The sequence below is a fragment of the Mesoplodon densirostris genome, chromosome 4 (assembly GCF_025265405.1).
Source record: "Mesoplodon densirostris isolate mMesDen1 chromosome 4, mMesDen1 primary haplotype, whole genome shotgun sequence".
NCBI lineage: Eukaryota > Metazoa > Chordata > Mammalia > Artiodactyla > Ziphiidae > Mesoplodon > Mesoplodon densirostris.
This window is the reverse complement of record NC_082664.1, coordinates 170338040-170361344: the sequence shown is the minus strand read 5'-3', so window position 1 is coordinate 170361344 and position 23305 is coordinate 170338040. Positions and strand designations below refer to the sequence as shown.

The following is a 23305-nucleotide window of genomic DNA, read 5'->3' as shown; positions in this document are numbered from 1 at the left end:
AAGATATTGGTGAAAACATATTTCTTTCTTGTTTGTTTACAGAGCAGTCTCTCCCCCTCCCCCGCCCCTTTATTTCCTGGGAAATGTTATTTTTGAACCAGAAAGGCAAAGTCTTCCTCTGAGAACTTAATTAAATGCTTCAATGGAGTGAACTACTTTTACTTTTCATGTGGTTTAATTTTCTAAGTAAAAGCAAAGCGTGTCTGAAAGCCATTTGTTTTCGTTAAACAAAAATTAATGTATAATGCTAATCAGGTGGAAAAGAAAATTACAGAGTTAAGAGCTTGTGGTCTGGAGGGTGTGCTGGTAAATGTTTAACAACCGGCTCTCTGGGAACAAAAAGTCTGATTTGCAGTATTTGCCATTTTCCGTGGTGAAAAGACTCCCACCATGGTTAATTTCAAGCCACGGACCAGACATCACAGAAGATGGAGTCCGGAAGAGATACACAATAGCATACATTGTACAGTACTTTCCTTTACAATACATTAGATGTAAATAATGCCAAGAACATTGATAATAATACACCGTGTGGTAAAATAATTAAGAAGTGATGAGATTTGAGTATTACTTTTGCTTGTATTATAATAATTTATTTAACTCTAAGTTTATATAATTTAATTTTTTTTAATGGCTGTATTTAACAGCTTGCCCACAGCATTCCTGAAAATTTAATAATTGGCTCTGATAAGCTAGCATGAGATGGCTCCAGTTCACAGACCACTGGTGGGGGCAGACCTATGTTAGATTTCTGTGTCCAACACTGACTAGCTATTTGATAAGAGTACTTACCGGATAGGGTTGTTGGGATGATTAAATGAGATACTGAATAGAAGTCCTTAGAGTAATGCCTGACACTATACTAAGTGCTAAGCAGTTATTAGTGTTTGATCTTTTATGGTAAAGGGAATGCAGGATGGCTCTCTCTATAGGTACCCTTCTAGTTATTTTAAACTACAGTTGACCCTTGAACAATGCGAGGGTTAGGGGCACTGTACTCTGTGCAGTTGAAAAATCTGCGTATGACTTTGACTCCCCAGCAACTTTACTTAACAGCCTACTGTTAACTATGATAACATAAACAGTTATTTTGTAAATGTATTTTGTATGTTATATGTATTATATACTGTATTCTTAAAATAAAGTAAGCTAGAGAAAAGAAAATGTTATTAAGAAAATCATAAGGAAGAAAAAATACATTCATAGTACTGTACTGTATTATTGATGCAGCAAGTTTATGTCATCTGTTTACAAGATGAATTGTCTATCAGTACCTACATCAATATGGTCTTATATGATGTAAAACACTGTAGATGTTGTATGTATTACAACACTAGACATCAAAAGTGAAAAGATTATGTGAAAAAAAATTCATATTTATCTACAGCATTGATCCATGCATTGCTCATGAAGAAGCAGCAATATGATTGCTTTATGGTCTCCCAGTGTCATCGATAGGATTGCTCACAGTAGCCTAGCCTATACACTAATGAATGAACCATTATAAAATCTTTATGGCATACAGTGTTACAGTCATATCCATAACACAGTATTGGAAACATCGTTACATTAAAAAAAACAAAACTCACTTACCTGAGATGATAGGCTGATAAGCAGTTTCTCCACTTAGAGAGAGAGGCATACTGTATGGTACTGTAATTCTTTGAAAGCAAAGTGATAAAACAGTAAGAAAAGGCACACATTATTAATTTTATATTAAATATGATCATATGCATGTATAAGGATAGAATAGTATCTACATATATTTTATGCATTCATGACATACCTAACTTTTAATTTTTTGATATTCCTAGGCGATGTGGTTAGTCTATGAGTTTTTTCAAGTTGTTGCAAATTTCCAAAAATTTTCCAATATATTTATTGAAAAAAATATGTGTATAAGTGAACCTACGCAGTTCAAACTTGTGTTGTTCAAGAGTCAACTAAATGATTTTATGTATAAGCTGAAGGTTGGTAATAAGGGGCCATAACCTCAATTAGTATAACCTTTTTAAATTGTATATTTTATTTTTAGTAAAAGAAGTTTCTCTTTCACATAAAAAATTCTCCTTTTTCTCCATGGCTTTTTCCATGTAGTCTGGATCTTCCCTCAGTTTTATTGGAAAGGATAGCATTGTCTTTATTCTGTCTGCACAATGCTATTGTGGTACTGATGCCAGAGTATCTTTGTAAGCTTTTGATACAGGAAGCATCTGTAGCTTTAGAATGAAACTGGCAAATTATTCAGAGTCCAGAAAAGACAAGTGAACATAGAGGCTGCAGTGGGGGTTTTGGGGTTTGGGGTAAGAGGAAAAATCAGTTATTTTAAAAATAAATGATCAATAAGATAATTAAGCCTAAATTATTTAATATTAACCATTGAAATATTTTCAAATAATTAATAAGCACCATCATATTAAGTTGAACATCACTAATTTAGAATCTGAAAATTCAGATGAAAAGTCATTAAAGTTTTTTTTTTATTGAGCAAAACATTCAAATTATTTTCCCTGTCTGAAATTCCTGGAACTCATGGGTAGGCAAAATCTAGTCTAAAACCAGAATTCTTTAATGTGTAACTTTTACTTCAGTCCAGTAGATAATTTTGTTGATTGGCATATTTATGATTTAAAGTGACAAAATTTCACTAACAGTAGTTTGAACCAGCAGTTCTCAGGATCCCTTTAAACTCTTTAAGATTATTGAGGAAAAGTTTTTGTGTTTATTGATTGATATTTACCATTTTAGCAATTAAAAGCTTTATAATATTTACATTTATGCATTAACTAAAGTTTTCTGTGCTTTGTTTATAGATTGATCCTACAAAATTAAATCTTATAAGAACAGCATTGAAAGTTAGGTTGTATAAATAATCTACCTGGGAGAATAGACACCTATGTGGTTTGGTTCAGTAAGAAGGAGATATGTCCCAGCCCTGAACTAAAGTGTACCAGAAATGTAACTTTAATTTCCTATAACGACTTAATTTCTCTCAAGTCCTCATTCTGGTGGGGTGATGAAAACCCAAGGTAAGTAAATGTAGGATTTCACCCCCCTTTCCCCAAGATTGTGGCTAAATTACTGGGGATTTGCTGCCAGGACTTTGGAGGAGGCCTTATCTTGACCTTATCACCTGGTTCTCAAGGCCAGGCTCACACAGGTCACCCGAGATGTCTCTTGTTCCTTTGTCCACAGCCTTCTTGGTTCTAGTGGTTCTGTGTCCTGCATGGAAGTACATACTAGGGCACTGTGGTCTCCGGACTCCATAGGCCACTGACTCTCGGGACTGCCAATGGCCCTTTCTGCCCGGACTTGGGGCTCTGAGCCAGGCCTATGCCTGCTGTCTCCTCTCTCTCTTCTCTTTATTCCCCTCCCCTCTTCATCTGAGTGATACTCTCTTAAGGGCACTTTCTCTGTGATTTTTTTTCCTCTCAAGGGCCAATCAGCATAGACTCCTTAATGGTCTCAGGCGTCAGGAGATACAAAAGCAAGGACTAGCCGGCCCTTTCTGCTTTCTTCCTTGTCATCCCCCAACGAGACTGTGAACTCTGGAAGGAGTCAGAGTGAGTGAGAGGTTGTGCAGATGGAAGGGGAAATACTGGGAGGAAAAAAAAATCAGTTGGCATTTCAAAAATCCTCCCTGGCCACATCATCCTATGCCTTTAAACCCTGCCAGTCAACAGAGTATACCACACTTGGAGGTCCAGTGGATCCTCAGATTTTTTTATGGTTTTTAATTTATTTTTTTCTTGCTTTGCTTCTGTGAGTTCACTGTTTTTCAAACTGCGAATTGGACCCATTCCTGGATTAGGACATTGATTTAGTGGGCTGAGACCAGCATTAAAGAAAAAAAAAGGAATCTACTAGAACAAAGTAGAAAAATGTTAGAGATCATCAGACAGAACAGATGTCTATATTGTTTGGAAACTTCCATTTTATATACACTTTGTGTACTGGGCTGTGGGGTAAGACACATTTCTTACTGTGGGCTCTAGTCAGAGCTTTAAAAACACATTCTCAGTTGCCACTGAATTTGGTGTATCTTAAAATTTCTTGTTACTACGGAAAATGTCTTATTTTGTCTTATTTTAATATTTAAAAAATATAGAGTGCATAGGTTGCAAACTTGAGTTGGCTTGACTGAAAATGTCATATTTTTGTCCTCATGGTTTGATACGGTATAAAACTATTTTCCTTCAAAATTTCAAAGCCATACTTTTGCCCATAAGACTGATGATACCTGCCTGGGTGACCACCTCTCCTGCCAGTGGAATATGCTCTGAATGGGGAGTAAATGGAGAAGGGAAAGGGCCCAAGGAGCCGGCTGGTTTTCAGATAGCCTGGGGACCCTGCTGACATTTCCAGAGCCCCCTTATATCTGGTCAACAGTTTTGACTCTATCCATCAACTATCAACTAAGGTGTCTTTAGTTTTTCCTCTCTGCAGTCAGTGCTTTTAAACAACTAACATTGTCTCTCTCTCTCTCTCTCTCTCTGTATGTTTATATATGTATTTATTATATATGTGTTTATGTACATTTAAAAAGTATTTCCATTGGACTTTGGGTGGGAGGTGCTTGGTTTGCCACTTGAGTCAAACATATTGAAGCGAATACGTACAATTTTGAAGGTAATAACTATTTTCCTTTTAAAATGGAGCATTTCATTCAGACCTTTCACAAAGTCCCTCTTTTCTCCCTGTGCCATTAACCTGCATATCCTTCTCTTCATCCAAGGCACTGACCACAGCAGCAGTACAGGCCTATTGTGTTTTCGTTTAATTGTATAATCAATAGCCAGAAAAAAGTACATTTAAAGAAGAGTTGATCTGTTTTGTGGTTAGACTCTGCCTGAGGTACCTAGGAAAGGAATGTGACTTGCTTAGAGGGGCACAGGCAGGGACACCCTAAGTAGTTGGTGATGTTGTCTTCTATGAGTTCCTTTTCTCTAACCCACACTGGTCTAAAAGATGCTAATTTTGGTACAGTTTCCTTTGTTTTCCCCCAGTCTGCCTATTCTGAAACCACATCAAATGAATTATTGTACACAGTTTAGCACTGAACAAATGGAAGTATGTTGAAGTCTTCCCCTGCTCCACCAGGATATATCGCTAATTGCATAGTGGAGGCCGATGGTTAAATAGCTTTTAGATTCTTGATATTACTTTCATAGCCTGTAAAGTTAGGAAACAACTGACCTGCAAATTGTCAAATAAGTAGAGTCTGTGGAGGGCAAGGAGATTTAGCCTGTGGTCCCGGAGGTTTGGCGGTGGTTGCCTGCAGTGCTACGTTGAGAAGAACGTTGGGTCTTTTCTGGACCCTTCAGGAGGAGTGGTGTGAATTAGTGATGTCTGCCCTGAGCATGGGTGGTAACACATGGGCCAAGTATAGACCAATATGCCAGTGGTAGTGGCTCTTCTTCTTAGTTACCCACAATTTATTTGATTTGATTTTTGGCCACACATTTTTCTGTGAGACTATAACATTTTTACCAAAAATGCACAGCTGGGTATAATATCACATTTTTAGGTTTGCGTAGGTCTTTCTAAAAAATAGAATTATGCTTCCCCCTCTTTCTTTAAGCTTTACGTAATTATTTTTACAGATACTGAGTATTTGCTATAGGTACTATGTTTATTATTATTTTTACCAAAGGAAGATAATGCAATCTTTCTTGTGTTTCTAATGTTCTGTTTTCCTAGGAACTTTGTTTTTAATATTTTTCAGACTGTGGTAATGCCTCAGGTACTTGAGTCCCAGATCTGCGTGTGTTCTCTTGGCTCTAGTCACCAGCACCTTTTGGTGGTTCCTGGGCACGAATCACAGAGCTGCCCAGCTGCACGTGTGCCCCTGTTTATACATTCTCACGGTCAATGTCAGTAACAGCATAGGGCACAGACTCTCCTCTACCAGCTCATATTTTTCTTAAACAGCATCTGGGGTGTGTGTGTGTGTATTAATTACTCACCTTTTACAGAGTAATTCAAAATCTAGGTGACATGTTCCAATAGCTGATAAGCATTTCATAGTGTGGTTGGTTTTCTGTGTAATCCCTTTGATCATGGCCTCTTTTGTAAACACACGATAGAGGTTACAATGGAGTCCCGCCGAGGAAGTAATCCAGAGGGTGGCAAGTTTTTGACCCTTACAGACAGAAAGCGAATTTGGTAAATCGTTAGGTTATTGACTGCCCTTTAGAGAGCCAGGGGTTTGCTTTCTGTACCTCCTTTCAGCTGGGCTTGTATTTCACGTACGGGAGGTACATTACCATAATCCATTTTTCGCTTTTATGTGATCTACCAGCGGCTCTTGTAAACCTCCTTTCTGAAGAGCACTCCCCATTTACTTGCTCTAATTCACCGTCTTTTTTTAAATCATAAAAATTGATGCTTTGCAACCAGTGGCATTATATGGGAGTTGTTTATGGAGGTGCTGCAGGGAAGATTAGTGGTAGAATTAAGAACGAGATGACAGCTGGGGAGAGAAATCTATGAAGAGACATCACATCAATGACATAGCAAGAGAGTGAAAGAAGCATGTTAAACTCGAAGATACTGGAAGAATATCATGAGTAAAATGATAATATGTCTTTTGCTGACGTTGAATAGTGTTAATCATACACAAACAAATTTTTACTTAAGGAGTTATGTTAGGTAGAAAATGCCCAGATTGACCCCAATATGTAAAAAAGATATTATCTTAAAATGCTTCTACCCATTAGATGTTAATTTCCCTGACAGCACTCACACTGGAATATTAGTAGAAATAACGTGGAATTGTTTTTACTCAGTGTTATCATCTAGGTCTTAAAACATTTGCTATGAGAATTTCCTAATTTATACAATTTTACACATCTGAAAGGATAACCAAAGTAGGATGGTTTTTGCAAATTATTAATAGTTATGGAATTTCCCAGGAACTTTTATTCAAAGGAAAAAAACTTGCAGGTTTTCTGCTTCTCTTACGTAATATGCCATTTTCTATTATTGCTCTTTAACAAACAAAAACCTTCCAATACAATGAACGTGAGTTTTAGGATATTCTTTTGGAGAAAGAAGTATAAATGGAGACTAGGAATGTGAGCGCCTATATGCTTTGCCCTTGAAGAACCAGGTAAAGAAGCCCAGTGCGTGGCTTTGGGTGTTCAGACCCTGTGAGATTTCCAGGTGGGAAAGAAAATGGTAGGAGAAACTCCCTGATGTGTCTGGCAAAGTGTGCTTAGGCAGCAAAAGCATTTACAAAGGAAGGCCCGTGGCAGTTTGGAGCTGGCTTCAGTTCAGATTTTTTCGGCCATGGAGGAGGTCTTCCTTAAACAAATCTGTTAACATTTTAGTTTTGGAAGGAGCACAGCACATTGTAGATATAAATGTACCAGTTCATATTTCTGTCTGAAGCAGCTCCATCTCACCATCCCTGAGACCCTATCCCTTCATGAGTAGGTCTGATTTGATCTAGTCTTCAAAGCCGTGCCTGGGGCCTCCCTGGTGGCGCAGTGGTTAAGAGTCCGCCTGCCGATGCAGGGGATACGGGTTCGTGCCCCGGTCTGGGAGGATCCCATATGCCGCGGAGCGGCTGGGCCCGTGAGCCATGGCCGCTGGGCCTGCGCGTCCGGAGCCTGTGCTCCGCAACGGGAGAGGCCACAACAGTGAGAGGCCCGCATACCACAAAAAGAAAAAGAAAAAAAAAAAAAAAAAAAAAAGCCGTGCCTGGCCTGTGTGTCCTCATGCTGCGTTTGTCCCTGTTGCTCCTTTGCCGTTAGAAACTTTTCTGTTCAGAGCACGGGGCTCCTTGGGCCCCTCCTGCTGGATGCGTTTTCTTCATGGAGATCTAGCAGTTGTTTCTCATGTTTAGTGTGTGATGGCAGATGCCAGCCTGGGTTAAAGTCTTCCTCTCTTTCTCTCTTCCCCTCCCTTCTCATCCTGCATCTGTCCCCACCCCAGTTTCATGCTGTTTCCTTTTCTTACTACATCTGGGCTCCAAAGCAGCCAACCTCAGGGAGGCTGTAAACGATGGGGCCGGATACACGTATGAAGAGTTGATATTACAACTGAGACAGTTTCATTTCTTTTCATGATTCTGCTGTCATTCCATATGGCACACGTTGGCATCCTGCTTTTTCCTGCCTTGGAGGCAGACTGGTGGTCCTCAGTCCACACTGGTGAGTCCTGACAGTGGTTCATGGCCAGGCCGGCTCTGAGACCCCTTTTGATTGGTGGGTGTTCATGATATGCTGCTTATTAGATAGGTTGAATACTGCCCCGTGGAGAGACATTACTAGTGTTATTGTCACAAATTCTGTATTTCACATATTTTATATATTTATTCATTTTGTGTCTGTTTGCTTGACCCAGCGATAAATGGGAGAGGGGTGTTGAAATCTCTCACCATATTGGTGAATATGCCAGTTTTCCCTGTCGGCAATGTTGCACGCACGTGCACACAATCTCTCTCTCTCTCTCTTTCTCCCTCTCTCCTTATATATATGTGCATACATATATACACACACATATTTTTAAAAATCTACATTTAACATGATGCTTTTTTGGTGACTTGAGCCTTCATCACTGTATAGTGTCTCTATTCTTAATAATGCCTTTACTTTAAAAGTATATTTTGTCTCATTTTAATATAGCTATTTTATAGTGGAGTTAAAAAATATGACTATATATTGATCTTTTAGCTAGCAGATGTAACCCATTTACATTTTTGTGATTATTGAATTGTTTCTCCCAACTGTTAAATTTCTATTTGTCTCGTTTATTCTACGCTTTTTGTTTCTATTCTCTTTCTTTTTCTTAATTTTATTGAGTTTGAGTTTTGGCACTTTAAAAAAAATTGATTTTTCCCTTTTATAGGATTTGAATTTATGTGTTATATTTCCATTCTTTGTTGTTACCCTTAGAATTTTATCACATTTATTTAAGCACAGTTTAAAATTCAGTCATGTCTTAACCTTTCTCATGAAGAACAGAAGGACCTTAGAATGCTTTATTTTCATGCTACCTTCTCATTCTACTATCAGATGTTTTAGCTTTGTCTTTTTCCATACAATGTTGTGTGTATGTGGGTGTGTGTATGCGTATGCATGTGTGTGGTGCATTGCATTTAGCATTTTATTTGCTTACCATTCCTTTTTGCATTTTAGCTTGTCCTTCTGGAATTATTTCCTTTTTTGCTGAATTGCATCCTTTATAAGTAGCTTCATAGACGACCCTGGTGGTGGTAATCTCTCTCAGGGCCTGGTTATTTTAAAATGTTTTATTTTTCACTTTTTAAAGATAATTTTTTTTTTTTTTTTTTTTTGTCGTACGCGGGCCTCTCACTGCTGTGGCCTCTCCCGCTGCGGAGCACAGGCTCCGGACGCGCAGGCTCAGCGGCCATGGCTCACGGGCCCAGCCGCTCCGCGGCACATGGGATCCTCCCAGACCGGGGCACGAACCCGTATCCCCTGCGTCGGCAGGCGGACTCTCAACCACTGCGCCACCAGGGAGGCCCTAAAGATAATTTTGAATGATGTGAAACAATCATTATTGCTACAAAATGGAGTTGTTCTAATTTGGGAGATACTTAAAATTGTGTTCAAACCTTCTGTTGTCTCCCCACTATCCAATATAGTTATGACCTTGACCCTTGGATAAAATTACTTCCTTGGGTAAAATCAGAGCATAAAAAGATGGTCCAAAGAAAAGTCATCAGGCGCTCACCTGACTCAGAAAGGCAGAACTGAAGAGTCAATTTAATAACGTGAGGTCAGAACTTTTGCCTTTTAAATGTTCTTAAGAGATAAAGTTGCATTTTCTTAAAGCAGATAATATACTAAAAATGTTAATACAGTTCCTCTTTCATGAATGGTAAGTTGTTAGGCAGAAGAGGGCCTAAGGTCCCCAAGACTGCCCCCAGGTTTGATGATTCTCTAGGAGGCCTCCCAGGACTCAGCCTAGAGTCATACCTGTGGCTATGATTTATTACGGCAAAAAGATACAAAGCAAAACCAGCAAAGGGAAAAGGCGCATGGGGCAGAATCCAGAGGAAACTAAGCATGGGCTTCCAGAGGTCTCTCCCAGAAGGTCACACAGGACACACTTAGCTCCCCCAGCAATGAGCTGTGACAGCACGCGTCACATGTTGCCAACCACTCAAGCTCGTTAGAGACTCAGCTCCCAGGGTTTTTACCGGGGGCTCTTTACAGAGGTACCTCTGCCTGGCATGTACCCAAACTCCAGACTCCCAGAAGGAGAGCAAGTGTTCTGCATCAACCTTATTGTTTGTACAAACAGCTCAGGCACAGTGCTCCACCCTTATCAACGGATGGTGGTGGGAACCCTCCCAGAATCCAAGTTCTTAGACACTAGCCAAGGGCCAACCTTGAAAGCTGGCTTTTCATATAGAGCATTTGGGCCTGCTCTATTTACTCTTTTCTGCACAGGGCCCATCAGTAAATAATGATATAATAACAAATGCTTCTGACACCTGAGTTCTGTTCTCAGAGTTTCTAGCTTGAGTAGCACTGTAACAGTGGTCAGAGAAACAAAAAACTGGGGAGAGTGGGTAGACTTACGTGCTGGTGAGGAGGAGACTCAGACAGGAGTCACTGACCCACGGTGTGGCACAGGATTAGAGGGAGATGGCAGGCCATTTGACTTTGCCAGGCAGGTGAGAATGAAAAAAAAGATCTCTGATCTTTTTCTGGAAGATCTCTTGGAAAATCTTGAAACAGCTAGCAGTTGGAAACAGCTAGCAGTCTTAAAATTAGTGGCCTCTTATAATGTTAGAGATCTATTATGTAGGGTCCGCAACCTCAGCACTGCGGATATTTTGGAGTGGGGGCCGTCCTGTGCACTGCAGGATGTTTAGCAGCATCCCTGGCCTCTGCTCACTGGATGCCAATAGCATCTGTCTCCTCACCACCTCCCCCGGTTGTGACAACCAAAAATGTCTCCTGACGTTGCCTGTTGCTAGCTATCCTCCAGGGACAGTGGTTGAGAACCATTGTATTACTGCAGAGTTTACGATAAATAAATTCATAACGATCTTAGCTTTATATATCTAAGTGGTTTACTCATATCTCACATTTATAGTAGGTTTCCATTTATAAAGCTCTTTCATGTGTTTCTAGCAAGAAGCTATATAGATGAAGGCAATGAAGGCAATGAGACACAGAGGTTAAGTCACTTTGCAGTAAAGCAAAGAGAAAGTAATAGTAGAAATAATAGTAATCATAATATTTTTTTGTTATTAATCATAGATATTTTATTGAGTGCCTATGATGAGCCAGACACTGATTGAAATGCTTTACAGGTGTTCATTTTGCAACAAGCGTAAGAAGTGCTATCATTGTGTTGATTTCACAGATGAGGAACTTGAGGCCAGAGAGATTAAGAAACCTGCCAAAGGCACACAGTAGGTGGAAAAGCCACGTCCAGACCCAGGCCATTTGGCTCCAGTGCTCTCGTGACCCCTGGGCTCTGGGTAAACAGTGAGAGCTTCTGGATTCTTGCTCTTCTCTGATACTGTTCTGTTTCATTACTATCTCTGTGGAGGTTGCCATTTGCTTGTTACACTGCCTTCCTCACTACCCCCAGCTCTGGTCTCCTGGTTTACATACAACTTTTCCTATATTCTTGTCAACTGAATCTCACAGAGATGAAAAAATTGGGAAACCCTCTTTCTGTGACCTAACTTTGCTGTTTCAGTTGCGTCTTCTGTGATTATCTTGATTCTTTCTCTTTTGATTTATCTTTAATGTAGCATTTCATCGAAATCTGGATTTGTTGCAGCTGTCAGCCTAATCTTGACACATACGCTTCATCCAATTCCTGTATATTTCAGCTAAGAGGCTTCTGTTTATGATGCTTAAACATTTCACGATATTCTTCAGATCTTTCCACCAGCTCCCAATGTGTTATTTGTCATAGTTCCATGATTATATTTTATTATCCAGGAAATATTTTAATGTACCCATTTATCCACCCCACCTTTTGGGTTTTTTCTTTTTACTTTTTTCCTGATTCCTTTTGAACATGTGTTTTTCATGCCCCGTGCCTTATGCCCCAAGTTCTGTCCCCTAATATGGACAAGGAGAAAATGTCCTTCTTCCTCTAAGCCTAGTGAAGAAATCATCTTTCCTGGAGCTTTCTTTTCAAGACCTTTATTTTAGGAAGACCTTCTACAATTATTTAAATGCAGTATTTGTGTAGAGCTAGAATTAACTGTATGGTACCGTCAATTAGCTTTAAAATGCTTTGCTTCTCTGTTCCTCTGATCCCGTGAGGGACCACTGAGCCCTCAGTTTATTTCTGGGTCTGTTTTTCTTTTATGGGTGGGGCAGTGAGTGGGTGGGAGTTGAGACTATGACTTCAGAGCAGAATATCGTCAGATTAGTTTAGATGGACATCGCTACATGGACATGACATTGAGAAGTCGAGGATTTTCAGATGTGTCCAGTTTGGCAAAATTCATTAGGTTTCTCCAGATGTTGTAATTAGTATTTTTTATGTAAATAGTGTGTGCTGCCACGTCTGTAATTACATTTACTACTTCTCTGTCTCATGGTTCCAACTCATGAGACGATTCCACTCTCTTTTGATTGTTAGGCACTTTTTCCCAAGACCCTATTCACTTGAATTTTTAAAATAAATTTATTTATTTATTTAATTTTGGCTGCGTTGGGTCTTTGTTGCTGCACGTAGGCTTTCTCTAGTTGCGGTGAGCGGGGGCTACTGTTGTGGTGCGTGGGCTTCTCACTGCAATGGCTTCTCTTGTTGCGGAGCACGGGCTCTAGGCATGCGGGTTTCAGTAGTTGTGGCTCGCGGGCTCTAGGCGTGCAGGCTTCAGTAGTTGTGGCGCACGGGCTTAGTTGTTCTGCGACATGTAGGATCTTCCTGGACCAGGGCTCGAACCCGTGTCCCCTGCATTGGCAGGCGGATTCTTTTTTTTTTTTTTTTTTTGCGGTACGTGGGCCTCTCACTGTTGTGGCCCCTCCTGTTGCAGAGCACAGGCTCCGGACGCGCAGGCTCAGTGGCCATGGCTCATGGGCCCAGCTGCTCCGCAGCATGTGAGACCTTCCCGGACCGGGGCACGAACCCGTGTTCCCTGCATCGGCAGGCGGACTCTCAACCACTGCGCCACCAGGGAAGCCTGGCAGGCGGATTCTTAACCACTGCACCACCAGGGAAGTCCTTCACTTGAATTTTGCTAGCTCTGAAGATAACTTTGGTCCCCAAAGCCTTAGATTTTAATCCGTTGTAGTGCTCATGACTCCTAGTAGTTTCAGATATGAATTCTTCCTTTTCTTGGCATTTTTTATTGTGGTTATTAATACAAAGTTGAATTTTTCTTCTGGATCAAAAATTTGGATAGTTCCTTCTTGTTACACATCTTTAGAGAAAGTTATGTTACCCATTATTACAAAATCATTAAATTTTAGGATTGGGAAGGATATTGGAAAAAGTGCAAAGTATTACAATCTGTTTAAGTCCTCAATATAATTGCTCAGCATGTCAGTAAGTTTGTTGCTTTGGCCGTCAGGTGAGCAGAGTATGTCCTCTAAAAAGAAAGAAAGAAAGAAAAAAGCAGAAGCTTTTCAATTTGTTTTTCTTTTCAGTGTAAAACCTTGTTCCAAATAGAACTTAGTATGGGTTCCCAATATCAAATGTGTTAAAGTGGTGTTTTATTTATATGCATGTATTTTGTAAGTTCAAATCTATCACCTTTTTGTGTTATAAAATCAAATGGTGGGAATAGATTATTTTCATGAAATGATAACTTTAAAATGGGAGATATGAGTGGCAAGTGAAGTTTTGTTAGTATCCAAGTAGACGTTGTTTTTGCCTGGTGTGGGCCAAGTTCATGTACATACAGAGAAGCAATTGCAAATTGAATGTCCACCCCCCCAACAGTTCAGTTTTCCATCTTAGAATGCTGTTTAATTAAAAATTCTGTTTAATTTTAAAATTATGTTTACTTAAAAATTCTGTTTAATATTTAATTTATGTTTAATTTAAAATGTAATTTTTAGCTTTTAAACATAATTTTTTTTTTCTTTTTTTTTCTTTTTGCGGTATGCGGGCCTCTCACTGTTGTGGCCTCTCCCGTTGCGGAGCACAGGCTCCGGATGCGCAGGCCCAGCGGCCATGGCTCACGGGCCCAGCTGCTCCGCGGCATATGGGATCCTCCCAGATCGGGGCATGAACCCGTATCCCCTGCATCGGCAGGCGGACTCTCAACCACTGCGCCACCAGGGAGGCCCGTAAACATAATTTTTAATTAAACGTAAATGGCAGGAGAAGGTTATCCCCTCAAAGTCTGCCCCTAAACTGAGTTAACCTGCAAGTTAGTATAGTACAGTCTCAACGGGTTAAACTTTCTGTAACATGTTTGAGAGTAGATTTTAATTACAGTTTCAAAAGTAGTTAAAATACCTGCATAACATTTTTGAATTAAACATTGTGGAAATCCTGAAAATCTCTGTGAAAGTTTATTCCACAGAATGTATTTTGAAAGAAAAAAGTGCTGATTTGTTATTTTAGCTTTAAAGTATACCAGTACATACATAATGGGTACATTTTAAAGTCCAGTGAAGTTCAGCTCTCCAAGATTGAGTTGCAAACATTCTGAAACACACTGAAGTTGTCTGTCCAGCTTCACCTGTTTGGAGCACAGTTCAGAAGTAGCCCCCAAGTAATCTATAAAAATATCGAATCACTGTGTTGTACACTTGAAAGTAATATAATGTTGTAAGTCCACTATACTTCAATAACTTAAAAAGAAAAAGAAGTAGCCCCCATAGTGTGTGGCTGACACGAAGTCTATGACTTCAGGATACGGAGAGGGAGACACCTTGCCTATTACAGCTTCCTCACTTGAACCAGTAACTCTAGTTTTACCAGCATTTCACTAAACGTGACTACTCTCTAGTTGCTTACCCTGGGATAGAAGAAGGAAACCAGAAGGGAAGAAGGCTGTGCAAGGCCAACTGCTGTGTGTGAGAAATGATCTCTTTGCCGGTCCAACAGACATAAAAGTGCAACGATCTCATGGGATTTAGGCCATTCCAACCTTTGTAAACTGTGAAAGCACTACTGCTTTGTATCATGATCTGATAATGTCTATTTAGATGACCTTGAGTTATCATGAAAAAATTTAAATTAGGTTTGTATCTGCTCTAAGAAGGCAAGAAAATTATGGTGAAATAGTGAGGCTTAGAGGACTTCTGAGAAACCACAGGAAGATTTGGAAGGTGGACATCACCAAGGAGAGGGGCCACGGAGAAGGAAACAGGGAGTGGGGGCTCTTGGAGGGACGGCTCTGAGCTCCACAGCTTTTGTGGTGATAGAGTCACAGCAGCCAGAGATGTACCCTCCGTGCCAGCTGGGCATGGGGAGCAGAGGCAGTCGCTGGTGTTCTTAACCACGCGTGGGAGTAGATGCCATCACTTCACCACCAGGAGGGCTTGTGTGTTAGCATATATGTCATTATGTATGATGTAATGAAGCTTTCTGTAGCCTGACATGCACTGTGGTCATATGGCTCCTTCTCTCTCCTCTTTCTCCTACCCTCCTCCCTCCCTCCCTTCTATTCTTCTTTCCACAAATATTTATTGAAGTCATATGAGCCAGATGCTGGTAGGTGCTGAATGTGCTCTGACAAGGGACAAGATAGCCTGTTCTTGCGGCCACGCAGAACTTTCCTTGTACTGTGAGACAGAGACGTGTCAATAGGAACATACAAATGAATATGAAAAAAATTATAATGGGACAGAAAGTACATCCTAGGACACATTTGCGAGACCAGAAAGGCTTCCTGGAGAAAGTGAAATCGAAGGCGATACCTAAGAGATAAAGGGGAGTTAGCCAGAGAAGTGGGGTGTTCCAGGCCAGGGAAAAGCATGCAGGGGAAGAGGTGGGAAAGAGAAGGGTGAACTTCTCAGCCAGAGCATGGATGTGAGCGAGAAGTGTGCAGAAGGCTCATCGTGGGGGCCTTGGGGGACAGGAGGCTGGACTTTTTTTCTTGGATCAATGGGAAGCCATGGAAAGGTTTTACTCAGAGGAGTCAGGTGATCAGGTTGGCATTGTGGAAAGTTTGCTTTGGCGAGTTGGATTAGGAGGGCAAGACTGGCAAGTGTTGTATTTACCTAAACGATAAACGTGGCCTAAAATGAAAAAATGCAGTGGAGATGGAGAGAAGTAAATATAATCAAGACACGTTTAGGAGATAAAATCAGTAGACTTGGTGATGGACTGATTAGATGTGTGCAGAGTCAAGATTGCTCCCAGGTTTCTGGTGTGGGCAACTGGGCACTAATTAATGAAAGAGAATACACGGGGAGGAAGTCGTGGTGGGATTGTGGTGGGATGATGGACTGTTGGATTTCAGACTGAATGTGTGGTGAATATGGGGTATGCACAAGTGGAAATGCCAGTGGCTCTGAAATTCAGGAGGGAAAGCTGGGCTAGAGATGTAGATTTAGAAGTGATCAGCATGCATAGAAGGGGTACCCAAAGCTGTGGGAACGAGTGAGATCACCCCGGCGATCACCCAGGCGTACGCTGAGAAGAGAAGAAAGCCTGTTAGAACCCTGAAGGAGGATGGGCAGAGAGGAGCCCCCAGGAGACAGAGGAGGAACAGCTAGAAGGGGAGAAGCTGGCCAGGAGCGTGTGGGGACAAAGACACCGAGGAAGAGGATGGAGGAGAGGCTAAGCAAGAGGAAGCCCAAAAGATGTCTGTTGGATCCTCTGTGCTGCAGGAAGCCATTACAGCTTTAACCAGAGAAACGTCTGGAAACAGGAGCTAGAATGCATAGCATTGAGGAGAGAGCTGGAAGAGATGAGCAGAGACAGTGAGCTTAGTCCTCTTTGTAAGCAAGTTTGGCTGAAGGAGAGAACAGACTCTAGGACCTCATGCTAGAATAGTGTGGGTGGAGGGAGAGATAGAAGTCAGGGGAGCCTTGAGTGTGCTTGGATGCTGACTGGATGTAGCTCACAGAATAGAGAAGCGTTTGGGGGGTGGTATGTTAGTCCTGTTTCCTCCCAAAATTCCTTGAAATTTTGGGAGACAGTGGGGATAAGTGGGTCATAGAGGTTCATGAGAATGGAGGAGGGCTTGAGACCCAGAATAATAACAGAGAGGTGACCTTGGCTAAGAGGAGAGACACCTCTTCCATTGGGACAGAAGGGAAGAATAAAACAACTGGTGTTAAAGTATTGTTTTGTGTCACAGTATTTTAATTATGTTCTTTAAAAAAATTTCTCCACAGACACTACCCAAAGCAGTCCTTCACCACGGTGGCAGATACACCTGAAAATCTCCGCCTGAAACAGCAAAGTGAATTGCAAAGTCAGGTAATTTCTGAAAGACCTATTTTCGTTACATTCGTTCTAAATATTATTCCCAAGGCTGCTCTTTGGTCCTCGTACTGTTCGTGCCAGGTCACCAGCCGGTGTGCAGCCTGAAAGCAGGCCTGGGTGGGCAGTCCAGGCAGAAGTGCTGAATGTGTTTTATTCCCGGTCTTGGATCATCCTGATAGTCTCGGTTCTGTTATCCACATGGGACTAGGGCAAGTAAATGAGTTCTGGTCAGAGTAAGTGTTTCCCAACAATATTGATTTATTTGGTCCTAAATATTTAAAAACATTTTATAAATAGCTTTTCCACACTGCATATGTAGGGGAAAAAAGAGGTGTTAACTTGACCCAATTGCAGTGAGTGTGGGGCTAACACCCTGTCTGTGTATCTCACACCAGCCACTAGCTTTGTTTTCATCCTGTCACTTTCTTCATATTTCTTTCATATGTCACACTGACAGCACGAACAAAGATTAGAACACCATGACTGGCTCCCAGTCAACCATTTTGGATGGAAACGTGCCTTCAATATGGCGAAACACATCAGTTAAGACTAGGGATTTGAATGACAGTGTTTTCGTCAGGGACACCCCGTCTCTTCTTGAGAAACCTAGGGTGCTCCGTTTCAGAGAAGTTATCTTGCTGGCCACGGTGTAGGACGGCGCTGAGCAGCCACGTGGCAGCCCACTGGTCAGCGGCGAGGTAAAATAACACTGAGGACCGGGGAGGGAAGGCTGAGTTGAGGTCCCCCTTCCACTGTTCATTGGTTGTGGCCTTGGGCCAGCCACTGGGATTCTTTGTGCTGGTGTAAAGTGAGACGGTCTATCTGATCTTGTCTACCTGTCTTGAGGGTGGCTGCAGGTGTCCAATAGGTAGTCAGGTGTGAAAGCATTTTGAAAAGTTAAAAAAAGACCGTATGACTGTGGAGGCCGATTATGAGTACCGTGGTCCCTGAGAATCCTTGATGGGAAAACGGGAGAAGAGCAAACTCTGTGAAGGAGGGAGGTGTCTAGCTAACACTCTTTGGAAATGTCAGTTGTAGCTGTTCGTAATGAGAGTAGTCAGCTCTCAGTTGCAGCGGATCTAATTATTTCCACGCGGGTTTATCTGATCGCAGGGGAGATGGTAGTTCCCTCCATCCTCTTTCTGGAGGACTTGGGACCACTTCTCAGTCCACTTAATTAGAGGAAAAAAACTCCGAGTAGGGTTTCCTGTTGGTTAACAACGCCATGAAGACTTGGTCGGCAGTTAGTTTTCGGTTTATGTAAAATGCTAATTTTCCGTGTGCTAAGCTATTAGTTCAAAAAATTGAGTGCCGGCCAAAGAGAGGCACTATGGCAGAGCCAGCAAGAACACCCCTTGCTCATTCACACCGCGGAGGGTGCCAGGACTTGGCTCCCGTCTGTGCAGCTCCAATATGCCTTTCTTCTCATCAAGTTAGGATTAATTAGGTAATTCTGGAGAAGTACTTCGAGCACATTGGAAAACAGAACTAAATCAAGCAATCAAATATTTGTTTCCTGCCTGTTACATGTCCTTGTTCTGTGCAATAGAATTTATAATTAGTTAATCCTCTCTTCACAGAGTTCACGGGGTGTCTGAGGAAACAGGACTAACATACCACCCCCCAACCTCGAGCAACTATGTTTAATGTAAAATAAGGACTCAGAAATGGGGGGGCGAGTATGGGTTGGTCTGGTTATGCTTCATGCTGGCGGGGGGGGGGGTCTGAGTGGAGCCTTGAAGGTTGACAGAGGATCTGATATGAACCCTTATCTCCTTCCTTTAGAGAGCACACCGCTCCCTTTGGGTTCAGTTAGTGGTTATAGGTGTCGTCTACTTGGTCCAGGAACAAGCATTTATTGTTTTCCTACCACACGCCTGACCTCTGGAAAGGCAAAGAAAAAAGGAGCTCACTGTTTCATGAAAGGCTGATTTTATTCTCCCTCAGGTAGGTAGCAAGCTGCAAACTTCAGAAGACAGAGCACACACACAGTTCTGGGCTTGTGGGATAGGAGTTCATAGAGGGGCACAAAGCGCTATGGGGTCTCCAAGCAGTGGTCAGGTGAAGGCATCAGATTTTCTGTAAAATTTTGCTCAAAAATCATCTCCTTCAGAAAGAAAATGTAGGACTTCATCAGACAGATGGCATGGGGAAATTCAACTCAATTCAAGAAACACGTGTTGACTACTTACTATGTACAAGGAATTGTGCTAGGTGTTGGGGGAGGGAAAAGCATCACCATCATCATCATTATCGTCAATCTTGCTGTATTCAGGGCACATAATTTTACATGTACTATTTCATTTCCTCTCAAACAGCCCTATGAGACAGGTATTTATTATTATCCCTATTTAGATGAAGCATTCAACCTTTAGAGAGTTTAGAGAACTCACCCTTTCAAACTTAGCAAGGAATTGAACTTGGAATAGAACCTGGATCTGTGAGCCCCAAGTGTCCACAATCTCAACCAGAACTCTGGTCACATTACTCAGAGAGCACCTAGAAAAGGAGATGTGTAAGCGGATACTTTCAGTACAAGCCAATAGGGCAGTGTATGTAAAGGTAGAATTTCCCATAAAGTGCAAAAGTCACACATAGGAAGAAGTCCTCTCTCTCCCCTCCCTCCCCTCCTCCTTCTTCTCTTTTCCCTCCTCCTCCTTTTTCTCCTTCTCCTTCTTCATGAGCGATTAAAATACTTCTAGAGTGTTTCTACCTTTGCAAAGACATGGAAAGATATCTACCCTAATGGTAGTATTCATTACTGGCAAATCATTTAATGTTAGCATATTAAATGATTTGATTCTGTGGTAGAGCATTCCCTTTGAGTTTTGATACCAAGAATTCTGAACAGCTCAACAGTTTTGGTGGAAGATTGACTATTAGCATTTTATTTACTTGTTTGGATAACCTGTGATGCTAAATGAGCCAAATCTCTTCATTACTCCAAGTTTTGAAATTCTGAAATCCTTTAGAATTGTTTGGTTAAAACTTCTATTTTTTCTTTTAGTTCATTAGCTTACCAAATGAGCCAAAATGAAGGGAAAACAAAAACAAATTTTCAGTCCAACCTAGGACTGAACCTATTTATGGTTACATATTGTTATCTTTTCCTTTTTTCTCTTTGTCTCGGTCTCTTTCTTTTTCAGAGGCTTATGAACATGGCCAGCACTTTTTTTTTTTTTTGGCCTGAGTGTTAGATCCTCTCAAGCTTTTTGGGGATCTATATTAGGTGCCGATTGTCATAATAAAATGATACAAAATACCGGAGAATAAACAAGGAAACCATGAGTTAGCTTTTCAGAACTGGTGATAGGCGGTGGCTTACAGGCATTATCCAGCTTGCAAATAATTGGTGCCTGTCCACTTGGGCAGTCACTGACCGTGCTGGCTGTGGATGGCTCTGGAACTCTGCAGACAAGGCGGGGAGGGGAAGCATTCCTTCGTCACTAGCTCCCTTTCCATCACATATCACAGGATGAACTGCTTCAAAGAAATAGCATAACTGGAGGTTAGGTGCCCCCACTGGCCCACAGTGACCCATACCGTAATGGGCAAAAGTGGAGACTTTTCCTTCTAGTGGTATTAGTAACATTGTACTTCATCCGTGGGGCATCCGCCTTTCACTGCATGCGTTGGGACCACCGTGATGTCCTTGTTTTTGTGGGGAGGTGAGCCTTGAGTTCCAGCGCCTTGCCTAGTAAACTAAACTTCTGGAACACAAACTCTTTGTAAGTTGGGCAGTCCCTAAACTTAAAAAACTTAAGTGAGGTGAAAACCCCCTTAGGAGAGAAATTTTTTTTTTTTTTTTTGCGGTACGCGGGCCTTTCACTGTTGTGGCCTCTCCCGTTGCGGAGCACAGGCTCCGGACGCGCAGGCTCAGCGGCCATGGCTCACGGGCCCAGCCGCTCCGCGGCATGTGGGATCTTCCCGGACCGGGGCACGAACCCGTGTCCCCTGCATCGGCAGGCGGACTCTCAACCACTGCGCCACCAGGGAAGCCCAGGAGAGAAATATATTAAACTTACTATTTTCACATGATGTCGTAGCAAGTGTTTCTTTTTTTCAGGCTGTGGCAGAAAAGGCACAGATGCTTTGAGTACTTTACATCAGGAGTCTGTGGACTTCATAAAGCTGGGGAAATTGTTCTTCAAATGGAATCTTGAAGGGAAGCCTTCATAGAAAAGAGAGCAAAAACAGGGCCGTTGTAGCTTTAGCAAGGGGAGGAGGTGCAAACCCCCCTCTCATGTTCCCCCTGCTTCTCCCCATTCTCCCCCTCTAGGGCCTTGGGATGAATGTCTTAGGAAGCCTTGGGCCTCTGTAGGGGAGAGTTCTGAAAAGCACTGCTGAAAGACAAAAGGTTAGCTAACTTTCCCACTTGGTCGTTTATGTGTTTGGCTTTGCTGTTTGCAATCCTGCCGAAAATAATGGAGAATTGGGGCTCCCTGGGTTCTTAAATGGAGTGTGTATGATTTATGAGTGCTGATAAGATGACATTGAAAATTATGATGGATCGAATACAGATTATTCTGGAATCTTGCGTGTTCGTTCTGTAATCTATGTTACTTCTTTTTTAATCTTCCATGTTTCTCTGGGGGCATAAAAAACATGGCGCACAGGGAACAGGATATATGACAGTAGTAAGGTGAGACGTTGACGTGGTTCTTTTATAGGGAAGCAGAATAGTTACACATCTCTGCGGGAGGAATGAAGACACATGTCTAATGTAAATCTCTGGACAGTCAAGGAGGTGGGGCTGTGACCAGCGTTCCCTTTCTGGCTTGCCCTGGGTAACTTTCTGTTTTTCCTCATTCTGTCTTCCATTTTCAGAGGTTTTTTCTCTCTGTTCTCTGTCATCTAACCAGCCAGTATGGTGTTCAGTTATTACCTAAAGCAGGACTCCTCTCAGGTGGCAGTTGCTTTTTAATAGGGTATCACTGAGGACTGACTTCCTTCAAAGCAACAGATCCACGACTAGGGAACATCAGTAATTGTCTAAAGATGACTGGAAAGCTCCTTTGGAGAGCATCCTCTGTGTATGTGTCAAATCTCACCCCAGAGGCCCCAACCCGATCATAAAGTTGACCTGAATTTCATTTGCCACCCAGCGCCCGTGATATGCCAAATTCTGTGCTAGATATGGGAGATGCTGTAGTGAGCAAAATCATATAAACCTTCATTCTCAGGGGATTTATGGTCTAGTGGGGGAGAGGGCGATAATAAAAGATTAACGAACATAGGCAAAATTGCAACTGTGACAAGAGCTGCAGAGAGAGAGCTGTGTGTATCTTAATTATGTTTAAAAACATTTTCAGAGAGTTGGAGGCCTGAGTGCTTTTCTGCAGGCAGGTACATAATGGGATCTCAGAGTGGCCTGCTGCATCCTGCCCAGCTGTGGATCCCATTTCTAAATGCATATCCTTTTTTTTTTTCCGATTTCCTGGTCTTAGCTGACGATTCTTTGCTCCTTGCTGGGTCCTCTTACTGTCCCTTATCTCATGCGACAACCTCATACTTCTAAACAGGAAGACTGTCTCTCCAGATAGTTTTCGTTGGTAATTCTTATATTCCGCTGATCTCGGACAAGAAGGCTTTCATATTTGCTTTTTAATTTTCCATCTTCTTTGAACCTAATTTTGGCAGCTTTATAGTTCCCATCTTTTGATTTTTCACCATTTGATGCCGTATTTTGATCCTAGGGTGATGCTTCTTATTTCTCACAATAAGCGCTTTCTCATGTATGTAAAGGTAAAAGTTCACAGGGAGAAGCTTCAGCATGTTTCTTTTCAAGGTTTTGAGGCAGTGAAAATGATGAGAGATTATGTTTCACATATAGGAAGGGCTGAATGTGAATAAGTACTTCAAAGGAGAAATATTAATTCACTTGATGTGGCACATTTCTTTCAGGGAACAGAACATGCTGTGCAGATGTTAACTCTAACCCCCACCATCTCCCACAAGTCAG

General features: G+C 41.7%; 1 protein-coding gene across 2 annotated transcripts in view; it reads left to right on the top strand.

Moving 5' to 3' along the window:
• Nucleotides 1–23305, top strand: part of NEBL (nebulette) — a 348466-nt gene that overhangs the window by 108907 nt on the left and 216254 nt on the right. For both annotated transcript variants that reach the window (XM_060095442.1, XM_060095443.1), the window contains exon 3: nucleotides 17253–17337. In XM_060095442.1, the coding sequence (XP_059951425.1) occupies nucleotides 17253–17337 (85 nt within the window). The remainder of the gene's footprint in view (nucleotides 1–17252; nucleotides 17338–23305) is intronic.